The sequence below is a fragment of the Pelobates fuscus genome, chromosome 1 (assembly GCF_036172605.1).
Source record: "Pelobates fuscus isolate aPelFus1 chromosome 1, aPelFus1.pri, whole genome shotgun sequence".
Classification (NCBI taxonomy): Eukaryota; Metazoa; Chordata; class Amphibia; order Anura; family Pelobatidae; genus Pelobates; species Pelobates fuscus.
In genome coordinates this window covers 277,957,338-277,970,981 of record NC_086317.1, presented here as the reverse complement: position 1 = coordinate 277,970,981, position 13,644 = coordinate 277,957,338, and the positions used below count along the sequence as shown (strand labels likewise).

At 40.5% G+C, this 13,644-nt stretch overlaps 1 protein-coding gene across 1 annotated transcript in view; it reads left to right on the top strand.

Annotated features, from left to right (window-relative positions):
• Positions 1–1,648: 1,648 nt before the first annotated feature.
• NCF1 (neutrophil cytosolic factor 1) overlaps positions 1,649–13,644 on the top strand; it is a 31,802-nt gene continuing 19,806 nt past the window's right edge. Inside the window, exons 1-3 of the mRNA XM_063457401.1 lie at positions 1,649–1,846; positions 3,998–4,078; positions 9,226–9,301. Of these exons, the coding sequence (XP_063313471.1) occupies positions 1,775–1,846; positions 3,998–4,078; positions 9,226–9,301 (229 nt within the window). The 5' untranslated portion in view covers positions 1,649–1,774. The remainder of the gene's footprint in view (positions 1,847–3,997; positions 4,079–9,225; positions 9,302–13,644) is intronic.

The window sequence follows — 13,644 nt, the reverse complement described above, 5'->3', positions numbered from 1 at the left end:
AATCTGTTGCTGCTTGTACTGTTTTCAACAAATAACACCCGTACTAAAGTACTTAAAGCTACAGTAACTGCTCTAACCAATTATATTTCCTCCTGAGTATTGATTAAATAATTTAATCAACGTTTTCTACAGTTGTGTTCCATCTATTAATTGAAATAGCATTACAAAATGTGTGTGAGTGTGTGTCTGTCTGTCAGTATATACCTGTCAGTGAGTGTATGTCTGTCTGTCAGTGTGTGTCTGTTAGTGTGTGTGTCTGTAAGTGAGTGTGTCTGTGTCTGTCAGAGTATGTCAAATCAGTGAGGATGTGTGTGTGTGTGTGTCAGTGTGTATCAAATTAGTGAGCGTGTGTGTCAGTGTTTGTGTATCTGAGAGTGTGTGTCTGTCAGTGAAAGTGTGTGTTGGTTAAACAGTGTATGTGCCAATGACTGTGTATCTGTCAGTGAGTGTATGTCAGTGCATGTGTCATTAAGGACATGGAATTGTGAGTGTTGCTCAGTTGCTTGAGTCATGCTTAGGGCAGCACAAATTAAAAAAAAACATTGGGTGAATGTGTGTGTCTGTCAGTGTATATCTGTTAGGAAGTGTGTGAGTGTCTGTCAGTGAGTGTGTGGGTGTCTATCAGTGAGTGTATAACTGTACGTGTGTTTCTGTGAGTGAATGTGTGTGTCTTTCAGAGTGTGTCAAGTCAGGGAGGAAGTGTGTGTTTGTCAGTGTGTGTTTGTGTGTATCAAATCAGATAGTGTGTGTGTCTGTCAGTGAGTGGGTTTGTCAGTGTGTGTGTCAATTAAAGTGTTTGTTGGTTAAACAGTGTATGTGCCAATGACTTTGTGTGTGTGCCTATGATTGTGTATCTGTTAGTGAGTGTATGTCAGTGCATGTATCAGTGAGGGTGTGTGTCTGTCAGTCAAACAAGTGCGTGTTGGTCTTAAACAGGAATAAATGTGGCCTTGACAGGACGGGGTGGGAGATATTTAGATTAAGGGGTTGCCCGAGATTAGTCATGCATAGGGCAGCACAAATCCAAACTACACCACTGCATGCGACTGTAGGCCTACTCTGTCTAATGGGAAATCTGGTTGTGGCTAGCGAGTGGTTTGGAACTACAGGGATCAAAATTCTGTCCCAGGTGTCTGGCTGAGCATTGTGGGAGATGTAATCCATACAATTGCTGTTTTTTTCCCCACACATGTTTATGTGCTAGGTATGTATCTCATATTTTACATGAATGTGGTATTGTTGGTAAAACAAAAGGGATTAATAGACAAACATAATTTCCTAGTCCTACATTTAAATTTGCTTTTCACCTCACATGCCAAAGACATTGCATATAGTATTTTATTAAATGAAAAGAGTACAGCAACAGGACTGTTAATAGATATTATTTATTCAGATGACTATCATATTAAAGGGGGCATGCATTACGTGCTATTTAGTAAAAATGACACAATGTAGGCTTGAAAATTCTCAAAGTTCACTGTTGAGTAATGAGTAACAGTAAAAAGAGAAGTTGACAACTGAGAATTCTAGGTTCCAAAAACCGAATCTTGCTGTTGTCTGCCTAACCAATCAGAGCTTTCTTTCATTTCCACTCCTACTGTATATAAAGCACACACCTTTTTATAATTAGTAGAAATTGCCAGCTGACAGCTGCATTGATAATCAAGGAAGTAAGCTCCAGGAAGCAGCTTGTTCGTTAGATCTAACAAAGAATACCTTGTCACCTTTTCTACAGCTCTGAACAAATAACAGAGCATCTCCTGCTCACAGCATCATGTCTGATCCATTCATAAGACACATCCAGCTTTTGGGATTTGAGAAGAGATTCCTCCCAAGTCAGCACTATGTAAGTAAATTAATTTAAAGCAGATATCTCATAGATCATTTGGATTGCAAATATGTTTTTAATTAAATTATCATTAAAACGGTGACATATTACAGGTGATTCTGTTTATAATGTATATGAATATGCATGAATAAGCTTTTTTTTTGCTGGTCTCTAATTATGTAAAAAAAATTACATTACAGCTGAGTTGACAATTTTAAAGAAAATTTCCATTTTTTTTATGTTAAGGCAAACAAATTCTAGATAACTGTTAACCATTTAAAGATCAGCATCATCAAAAAATTTCAGACTTTGCTATACCTTAAATCCTTATACCAAGCAAATTTTTAATAGTAGGTCTGTAAGTGGGGCATTCCCTTTGAGAATTGCATCCTTGAAGACCAGAATGTTATGTCTATGGTTTTAAAGGTCTAAATAGACATAATTTAATGTATTTGACAAGAAATAATTCAAATATTTTTCATCTTGTTTCTCAGCATAAATCTTGAAATGATACATTTTTAGGACATTTTTATTGTGAATTTGCAAAAATTGAACAATCAAATTGGACAATGTTTCATAAAATCTTCATTCATATGTGTCAGTTTTAAAAAGTGAGATTGAACAACACAAAAAAAATAGTATATAGATTTACGTTTTCATACTTCCTCTTTTTGGTTTTTATTGTACAGTATGTCGTTTTCACCGACTAAAAATGGCACTACACCACCTTGCCCACTACCACTAACTATATGTGTTATGGAGAAAGGAGTATTTAACTGTTTGTTGTTCCCCCATGTTTTTGTCAAATGGCTTAAAGGGACACTCCAGGCACCCAGACCACTTCTGCCCATTGGAGTGGTCTGGGTGCCAACTCCCACTACCCTTAACCCTGCAACTGTAATTATTGCAGTTTTTATAAACTGCAATAATTACCTTGCAGGGTTAACTCCTCCTCTAGTGGCTGTCTACTAGACAGCCACAATATCTACTAGACAGCCACTAGAGGGAACTTCCTGGTTCATAGCACAGGTTTTCTGTGCTATAGCGTAGTTGGATGTCCTCACGCTGGACCTCCAGCGTCGCTAAAATCCCCGTAGGAAAGCATTGAAAGCATTTTCAATGCTTTCCTATGGGGAGGTCTAATGCGCTTGCGCAGCATTGATCAGTCTTCCCGGCCGGCTGACGTGGTGACGGGGAGGAGCATGGGCGGACCAAGAAGCAGCGCTGAGGGACATCGTCGCTGCCTCTGGTAAGTCACTGAAGGGGTTTTGACCCCTTCAACAACTGGGGATGGGGGGGTGATTGTTTTCCTGGCACTGGAGAGTCTCTTTAACAAAAACAAATGGTATCCCCAGCACCCAAAGATCCTCCCTGATTGGAATGTCGCGAGGAAACATTTATTTCTTATTTATGCATTCAAAATGTCAAATTGTATTGCTAAGCAGGATGTATCTAGCACCAATATTTATTAGCTCTTTCAGTGGTGCCAAGTTAACACAACTTCTCTATATATTTATATCATACACATTATCATATATATTTGAATACTATGGTGATGAAATGTTTTGTAATATTTGCCACTAGTTTATTTTGTGCTTTGGTATGAGTTACCATCGGTTTTGAGAATACAGAAAGCAATGGTGTTTTCAAGAGCTGATAGTCTTTTGGAAATAACACTAAATATGCATATTTTTTTTGTAAAATTTGACTATTAAAACCAGAAATTAATGAGGCTAGTTGACTCCCAAGAATTTTGTTTTCTATTGAAGTGATAAGGTTGTGCCATAGAACTTGGCCTGCACTGTGGTGTATTGTATCACAGAGAGCTAATTAAACATTAAATCCCGGCAGGGTTGACTCAGCCCTTCATCCTTCCGAGGTAGATAAAATGAGTAATAGTAAGAACCTCTGGATGCTGGGCTAAGGTACCATCCCCAGGACGTACTTGAAAACCAGAGTAATCTGAATGTACCTTTCCTGGTTAAATACTTTGTTATTATTATTATCATTATTATTATGAATAATAATAATAAAGAATTCATCAGTTCATTCAAGCATCAAACTTATCTCCAGCTCTGAGTAACTAGGATCAGATTACATTTAGGTAACCAATTAATGTTGTCAACTAGTCTAAATATTTTGTGCATCTTTGCTTTTTTTTTTCTTTAGGTGTATATGTTTTTGGTGAAATGGCATGATCTTACAGAAAAACTGGTTTACAGGAAATATACGGAGATCCATGAGTTTCACGTAAGTTTTCTTTGTTTTCTCTTGATCATAGCTTTTTTTTTGTTGTTGCAGTTTTCAGCTGAGGATATAACAATCCATAGGGCTTTAATGATTTCACACAAATATGAAGGATTTCATAACACTCCCAGATACAGCTATTTGCCTTTAATACTGTTATACTGGGAGAGGAGCTGGAGAGACGGAGACATTGTGATTCTCTTTCTCCAAATCCTTTTCAGGCATATAACTAAAAGCAGAGAAACTAATATAGGTCAACAGTAACTCTAAAAAATCCATTGCGGACCACATCACATCAACATGTATTGGACTCCAGCAACAGCCCTAGCCTTAACTGTAGCCTAACCCCTAGCAGTACTCCACGCCCTAGGTCCAGCCCTAATTCTACCCCTAGCCCTAACCCTGTTTCATAAAAGATACACAAAGCTATGTCATGGCTTTATAGTTTTTTATATCATGTTTATAGGTTTTTGTTCACAGAAAAGATGTTACAGAGTTGCAGCCATTTGGTTTTGCCCGCACTGTGAGTGTCACATTATAGGAGGGGAAAACCATAGCCACAGTGCTATAGATGAGTCTCAAAAGCCATTCTTCACAAACTGAATGGTAATCTACTTTATACTAGTACACTACTGGAGTATAATTTTTTTTTATATTTTTTTATTTTTTTTTACCGTTTTACTTGCTTAATGTTTGGAAAGAAATTAGTTTAGCAACCAGTGTGAGCAAACTTCTTTGTTGCTTGTGTAATATGCTACTTCTTTTTTTCCTTTAGTTTGGCACATAATTGTTTTTCTAAACTATTTTGCAGTCTAATTATTTAAATTGACCACTGTTTTATGTAACAAATGTAATTGTTATCTTCAGTTCCTCTAACCTTAGCTGATTCATTTCTTTAGTTAGCAGTCATTTATATAATCCCCTGTTATAGTCTGACACATTATTAACTTGACACAATATGGCATGCTTGAAAAAGGAAGAAGATATATATATATATATATAAATGTCACTGTATCACAACAGCAGCAATCACATCTAAATTTGTATCAGAATTTTATTTCATAAAAAAATCCAAAACATTAGGCTATATAGATAGTGAATTAAAATGGGCACACAAGTTTTTAGCAAATGTATCTTACTTACAATCAGTCACAGTCAACAAATAAAAAGGTTGTTCAAGTGAGACATGCTTTGTAGGATGACTTTCTAAAAATGACATGGTTAAACTGCTTCAAAAATTATTATATCGTTATTCGAATGTTAACACTTTATTTATTAGGGATTTTTATGCGGTAATACACAGAATATTAAGAAAAACGAATTAGCTTTGATGCACAAAACTCAGATTTGTAGAAAATTTGAAATGGAATTGAAAACTTCCAGGCATAGGCAACCTTAGGGCACTCCAGATGTTTTGGACTACACCTCCCATGATGCTTTGCCAGCACTATGGGTGTCAGAGCATTATGGGGGATGTAGTCCAAAACATCTGGAGTGCCGAAGGTTGCCTATCCCTGCAAGTGATCTTAGGCAAACATACCGTATATACTCGAGTATAAGACGAGTTTTTCAGCACATTTTTTGTGCTGAAAAACACTCACTCGTCTTATACTCAAGTCAGTTGTCTGTATTATGGCAATTTTCATTGCCATAATACAGACAAGGACCGGGGGCTGTCAGGAAGCTGTAACTTACCTTCACCGCAGCTCCTGTCAGCTCCCTTCTCTCTTCTCCGGTGCGTGCAGCTCCCAGGTCAGCTCCCTCTGCAACTCTCGCGAGAGCCGCGGGGTCAGAGCGTTGCCACGGGTTACCGTGGCAACGCTCCGCGCGGCCGCGAGAGTTGCAGAGGGAGCTGACCTGGGAGCTGCACGCACCGGAGAAGAGAGAAGGGAGCTGACAGGAGCTGCGGTGAAGGTAAGTTACAGCTTCCTGACAGCCCCCTCCTACAGCCCATCCACTGGACCACCAGGGAGTGAGAGCCCCCCTCCCTGGCCAGCTAACAGGCAGGGAGGGGGTACGAAAAAATAAAAATATTAATAATAAAACAAATAATAATAAAAAATATTAAAATAATAATAGCATAAAAAAATAATACAATTAATAATAAAATAAAAAAAAATATTACCTAAAAAAAATATAATAACATTAAAAAAAATATTAAAATAATAATTAAATAATAATTAATAAAATGCCCACCCCCCACCAATGCTCTGCACTCACACACACACACACTGCACCCACACACACACACACTGCACACACATACACACACTGCACACACACTGCACTGCATTCATTATATACACACTGCATTCATACACACTGCACTCATACACACACTGCATACACACACTGCATACACACACTGCACTGCATTCATTATACACACACTGCACTCATATACACACACTGCACTCCATTCATTATATACACACTGCACTCATACACACTGCACTCATACACACACTGCATACACACACACTGCATTCATATACACACTGCATTCCTTATATACACACACTGTAAATAAATATTCAGTTAATATAATTTTTTTAGGATCTAATTTTATTTAGAAATTTACCAGTAGCTGCTGCATTTCCCACCCTAGTCTTATACTCGAGTCAATAAGTTTTCCCAGTTTTTTGGGGTAAAATTAGAGGCCTCGGCTTATATTCGGGTCGGCTTATACTCGAGTATATACGGTAATAAGCTAGAAAAGAGTTGATTATACCAGCTCAACTAATGAAATTTGCAGTTTACATAAATGGGTGAATACCATGCACTCATTAATTAAGAAAATAAATCTTAATTAAATAACAAAAACATAGCAAATGACCTGAAATAAATAAGAATTTGACAAAGGGTTACTCCAACTGACATAACCCTTTCAGTGCTTTTAAGTGGTGGTAGAAGTCTGGATGTGCAGTGTTTCTGCTTGACGCAGTGCACATTCAAAGATATTTACACTTTTGTCCTGGGGCAAGTTGTACCCTTGGCACACATGTAACTCTGTAACTCTGCTCAGGGCTGCCTAATGTTAATTCTGGCAATACGTTATATCTGTCATCAGCGTGTACTACACGCTGGTAAAAGAGAGTGCCTGCAAGGGGAAGATTGCTTCTGCCTCCCGCCGTGTGTGCGCTCACTCCTGCCTTCCTCCATTAAATAAATAGTGCTTTTTAAATTAAATGTTTTCCTTTCTTCGTGGGAAGAATCACTCCAAACATCATTTTCTGCTCCAGAATGGACTCAAATCATATCCTTTACTCACCTCAGCTCCAGCTGTGCAAAATACCAAGAGATGAACTATAGGGGAACTCACCCATTGGTATTACACAGAAAATTCCCAAATACTTCCCAGAGGCAGCCGACACCTGGCTGCTGGAGATGTATAAAAGAAGTGGGTACTTTCGTTCATGTCTTTTTGGGAGTGACCACGCCTCGTCCCCTACTGGCAGATGATCTTTGACACCATGACATGGATAGCAGACGAAAGCGTATGCTTCAATCTTGCTGAGATGCTTCTGAATAAATCGAACCTATCAATCTCAAAATACAAGAGAACTCTCTCGAGGCACATACTAACAGCAGCACGGTCACTATTCCCACTGCACTGGCGCTGTAAGGAACCCCTGACTTATCAGGAGTGACTGGAGAGTGTTGAGGATATAAGACAGGCTGAGGAAGAGGTTTAATTGTAAGTGGGCGACTAGACAAATATGAAGAGATATGGCGACCATGGACTTATTACATATGTTCTAGTGATGGAGGTTAGGGAACAACATTCGGATGCCAGCACGATGATGGGCTTCGGAAGACCTCCCCCCCCTCCCGGCGTGGATGGGGCATGCCGCGGCGGCTAAATGTAGACAAAGATGAGGGGGTCACCCACGGGTCTAGACTGTGGTTCTCATTACATGCCTTCTAACCTACCTCCTCTCTTTCCCCTTCTTCTCCACTCCCCCCCCTTTTTTTTCTCTCTCTGGCCCTCTTCCTTACTCAATCTCAACTTTTCCCACTTCGTCTCTCTCTCTTTTATCTCATTATTTCCACTTTCACTGTTCTATCTTTCCATGATTACGTATTTCACATCTTCGTCTCTCATACAGCTGTTTCCCATAGCGGCTGGAACTCTTAGGATTTCTTTCCTTGCCCAAGGTTAGGCGGCTTGACAGGGTCGGATGGGGCAGAAGAGATTTTTTCTGATCAGATTACATCGGGAAGTACAGATGCATAGTCAGTGAATCGCCACACAGGTTGGAGACGGTCAGGCCCACAGTGGGCGACAGGGAGGTTAGGCCACGCAACAAACACATGGGGCTCTGGGGCTCTATGGACAGTTTAGACATTAGCAACTAGAAGGCCACGTAATTAGCACTTCCAGGCTAGCCTCCAACCGCCTGACTTTCGCACACCTAACTCGAATTGCAGATAAATGGGTTGCGTACAGTTAGCTTTACTGGTGCGTTAAATTACGATCAATGTCTAGATGTGTTTTCCAGATGCAATTGTTAAACGACATGCAGTTCTGACATCAGCAAAGAGACGACTGTTATATATTTATTTCATTACTTTCTCTTTGTACCTGTATATTGAAAAACTAATAAACAAAGAATGAAACATTTTTATTTTTATTTATTTTTTTACCAATGGAGAGAGCTTTTGACTCATATGAGCACTCTAGCAGCATTATAAACTAATTTGAGAATTGCCAGGAATTATGAAAAATTAAAGCCAAAATAGGCAAAATTCATACTTTATTGGATAACCCTGTTGATGACTCATTGCACCAAATAAAAAAAAAAAACAATGTTTGAGTGCCTATGTAATTGCTTTTTCTTTTAATTAATTTGCAGTTCCCATTCAGTTCTCCACAATTTCCAGTTTGGTGAATTTCCTAATGTGGTTAAAAAACATATGAGATTTGTGTAGGGTTAATTAGGGATTTGGAAGAATTAATTTTTGTATGTACTGTAACTATGTATACTGTAGCCGTGTACCTAGTGTTTAAAGACTGTAAGAGCTCACTCCAGTTGTAATAAGTATTTTTTTTTAACATAGTTATTCCAGATTTAATATACCTCTGATGAACCATTGAATGTAGTGTTTAAAGGCAGCATTCTTACATACATAACATTTTTTATTTGTAGAAAGCATTAAAAGAAATGTTTCCTATTGAATCAGGGCAAATTGAGAAGGAACATCGGACAATCCCTCATTTACCAGGTAAATACATGTGTTTACAATGTTCAGAAGTATGTTACTGTCTTAATTATTTATGGCATGTTAAAGAAAGTGGAAAAAAATTATAATGGGTACCATACAATTATGTATTCCTGACACTATAGTTCTAACAGTGCCCTTTAGGTGCAGTGTTAGACTCACCTTTTTTCCATCGCTGACCAGGTTCCTGCGCAGCTGGCTCTCCCCGTGGTCTGCCTCCTTGGCTGAGATCATCAGACTTGATAATCTCTGCAAATCCATTGATTTCCCTCTTTAGGAAAGCATTGGGAGGCTATTGCACATGCTCACAGAGATACATTGAATCATTGCATCTCTATGAGGAACATTCAGCTTCTACATGCAGAGTGTCCCAGGAAGCCCCTCTAGTGGCCGTCTGAGTGACTGTCACTAGAGGTGTTACTAGGCAGTAATGTAAACAGTAAACACTGCCTTTTCTCTGAGAAGGCAGCGCTTACTTAAAAAAATATTTATTATCATTAAGCCTTAGTTGTTTTGGTGAATGTAGTGTCCCTTTAAAAACAAATACCAGTGTATTTAAGTTGTTATAGTGCACAGAAAGACACATTATTAAAGTGTAATCAATGACATACCTATTAGTTAATATAAACAATTCCCCAGAAATAAGCAACCCCACAAGTAGCCTACCTTCACAAATGCAATACAACACGCCTTACACATGCCGCCCCACATTCCAACAAACTTACAACACCATATGCGTTTTTTTTCTCACGCACACAACATCACAAACAGCCTCTACACACACACACTCAAGAAAAAAAATATGTTCTAAAATGCTGGATCAATGCAAATGTGGTTAAATTCCTCATTAACTGCTCTTTGAACTAGACCTACAGTACATTCAAGCATTTCTGTCTCTTTAAAACAGTTCCCATTACGATTGGATGTAGTTGAGGACAACTTTTCTCTATGTAATGCGAAGTAAAATGTGACTAGCACTAGCATTCTTGAGCACTGTATAGATGAGATTTTTCTTATCATTTGAATTTTGTGTAACTTAAACAACCTCAGCATGGAAGATGGAAAACAGAAGTGAAACTTCTCATTATGACTGAGCCTCCTGTTTTGTATCACAATATATTCTAATTGTTTAACAAAATGAACACATGTGGGGGGAGTGTGTCTAGATTTATTCTGCACCTTACATTTAGTGAAATAATATTAAAAAGGGTAGAATATAATAAGTATACCATTATAGAACATAAATACTGATGTAGTAAAGGTATCACATCTTTTTTGGTATTTAGCAAGGGTCAAAAAATGTTATAAAAGCAATAATGGAAATTTCAAAGGGGTTCACTCCTTCTATTCCCGATCCCTCTCTCCCCCCCCCCCCCCCAAACCCTGACCAAAATTAAAATACATGCAAGGAAACGTATAATTTAAACTAAAATGTATGGGCATGACTCTCTAATCCTACTGTATGCAGAGTTGGTGTTTGCCTAACTGAAGTTTTGTTATGCATTTTACTCAGTGTAACTAGATCATCGGGTCCCTATAGCTCCTCTATAACGAGTGTTAAATTTAATAATTCTGGGGGGGGCGTGTCCTGCGACCGCATGGAGTAGTCGCACTGTAACGGAGCTCCGCAGCCACCGAGCCTAAAAGCCGTCAAAAACGAGCCAGAAATACCGCAAAACTCACCCCTCCGGTCGCCCCAACATCCTGACACAACATGGCACCATCCAGACAGCTGAAACTGACGGACCCGATCCGGAACGCCAAAAAAGACCGCCCGCGGCAAAAACAAGATGGCGACGGCGGAACTCCAGAAGCCTCTGAGTTCGCAGATGCCACTGCACTAACAATCGAAGATGCAGACCAGACCCCCCACGGGGACTCTCTGGTAACTAACCACAGCCTCCATTTAATGCTGCAGGACCTAAAAGAGTCTCTTAGATCCGATTTCAAGCAGATTACCAGAGAACTGCGCGATGATATTCAAGAGCTGGGAGACCGCACTGACCGACTGGAAGCCAAAACGGATGATATGTGCACAGCCCATAATGAGTTGGTGGATCACATACACCGCTTGGAGGAAGAACAAGCAACTCTAAAGCTTAAAATGGCCGATATGGAGGACAGGGCCCGCAGAAATAATCTGCGCTTCAGGGGCATAGCTGACACAATCCCGAATGAGGCCCTTCCACATTTTCTACGAACCCTATGCTCATCAATAGTACCACAGCTCGGGGCTGAGGCCTGGACGCTGGACAGAGCGCACAGGCTGCCAAGATCGGCCAGGCTAACGGCAGACACGCCGAGAGATGTTATAGCACGCTTTCACTACTACAGCTCAAAAGAAGCAGTCCTGTCCGCGACAAGGAAACTGGAAACGTTACCCGAACCGTACCAAGGACTCAGCATTTTTGCCGACCTCTCCGCAGCTACCATGGCGAGACGACGTGAGTTTATTAATATCACGAAAACCCTACGCAACCGACAGATCCCGTACAGATGGGGTTACCCTACTAAACTGCTAATTTGGCACAAAGGCAAAACTGAAGTAGTATTAGACCCGGAGGCCGGAATGGCGAAACTTAAAGACTGGGGCCTACATCATAACATGGGCCACAACTCTCCCACGCGCACGCAACCAAGGAAGCTGACAGCTGACTGGATGATGGCGGGATCGACTTCGAAAGCACCAGCACATAAAGAACTTTGAAGCAGAACCATCCAAGGCCTAGGCCTTGCCGGCTCATTCACTTAAGTATCACTATCTGCAATACGCATTTGATTTAACGAATAACCTATATGCATGTATTCAGGGTTTCCGGTTAAGCCACTTCAGTTGGCATAACGGTTTTGTTTAATGTTCGGTTTTTAATTGCCACTGACCGTAGCCGTTATGAGTTATGTTTATAGTATAGTGGTTTAGCGACTTGCCTACCCGGCACCCTGTAAATGAAACTACTGTAATCCAGCACAAGGTTTACATACACCGACAAGGTGACCTTTGCCTACGGGGAACCACGCTCAGTAATTGTTGGCCTCCCAACCGGCCCATGAGGTGGATCCCCATATTGAAGTAATTTCTCTCAACGCCACCAGTAATACCCTTAGCCTACCTAACAGGCGTGGTCGGTACATGTTTGGGGAGCTGGTATGGCGCACACCCCAGATTCGATAACATCAAGACATGTACCCCTTAAATTGAGCTACTGACAGTTATGTTTTAGTTTGCTTTAGATTTGGGCCCCCAACGCCATATTCTAGTATGAACCTATATCATTCCATCTGGCTCCTCAAGGTAGAATTTAAATAGGCTCGGCTTCGGTGGAGCCGTCTATCCACACCCCCCACCGCCCATTCTCGAGAGATGCCAAACTCTCACCGGAGGCGAACTACATCCCTGTGCTGGCCACAGGTATCCCCTTGTTCTCCCCCTTATACCCCAACCCAAGGTTTAAATGTGTTTGTACGATATGTGTTAACATGTATAAAAATGTTCCTAGATGCTATGCAATGTACCAGTATTCCACCACTCATAATGTGTGTAACTTGCCTAAACATGCAATGTCTGTGCGTTTGCCTACCCCTGACCGTACGCAACACTCCCCAGGTTGGACGCCAGGCCCTACTGGTTCCAGGCGCTAAAGCACTGCATCCCCACACACAATCATGACGCTACCTACGTTTAAAATCCACTCGTTAAATGTCAAAGGCCTGAATAGCCCGCATAAGAGGCGCCTCCTGGTGCAAGAAATGCAGAAATCTAAGGCGGCAGTTATATGCCTCCAGGAGACACATCTCTGTGTCCGCAAACCCCCACGCATCTACTCCTCTCACTATCCCCAGGTATTCCATGCGTTCTCGCCCAACAAATCCAAAGGGGTCGCTATTCTTTTCCATAAAGATTGGGTCTTTCAAGAAACAAACAGGTATACTGACAAAGAAGGGCGCCTGCTGGTTCTGGTGGGTAACCTAAATGGCATGTTGATGACTATAGCAACACTATACGCCCCAAATGAAGCCCAAAATACGTTTATACGTAAGTCTTTGCTACATCTCACTAAAATCAAACAAGGTCACACGATAATATGCGGGGACCTTAATTGTACCCTGAACCCTGATCTTGATATACAACGAGAAGGCCACAAACCCCCCACCGCTCAATCGAGAGCGATAAGCGCTGACTTAAGCAAAATAATTTCCCACAATGAGCTATATGATACATGGCGCTCTATATACCCTACCAAAAGAGACTATACGTTTTTTTCACAGGTACACAGAACGTACTCAAGGATAGATTATTGTCTGGTAGACAAGGTGACCCTAAATAATATAGAGGACATACACATAGG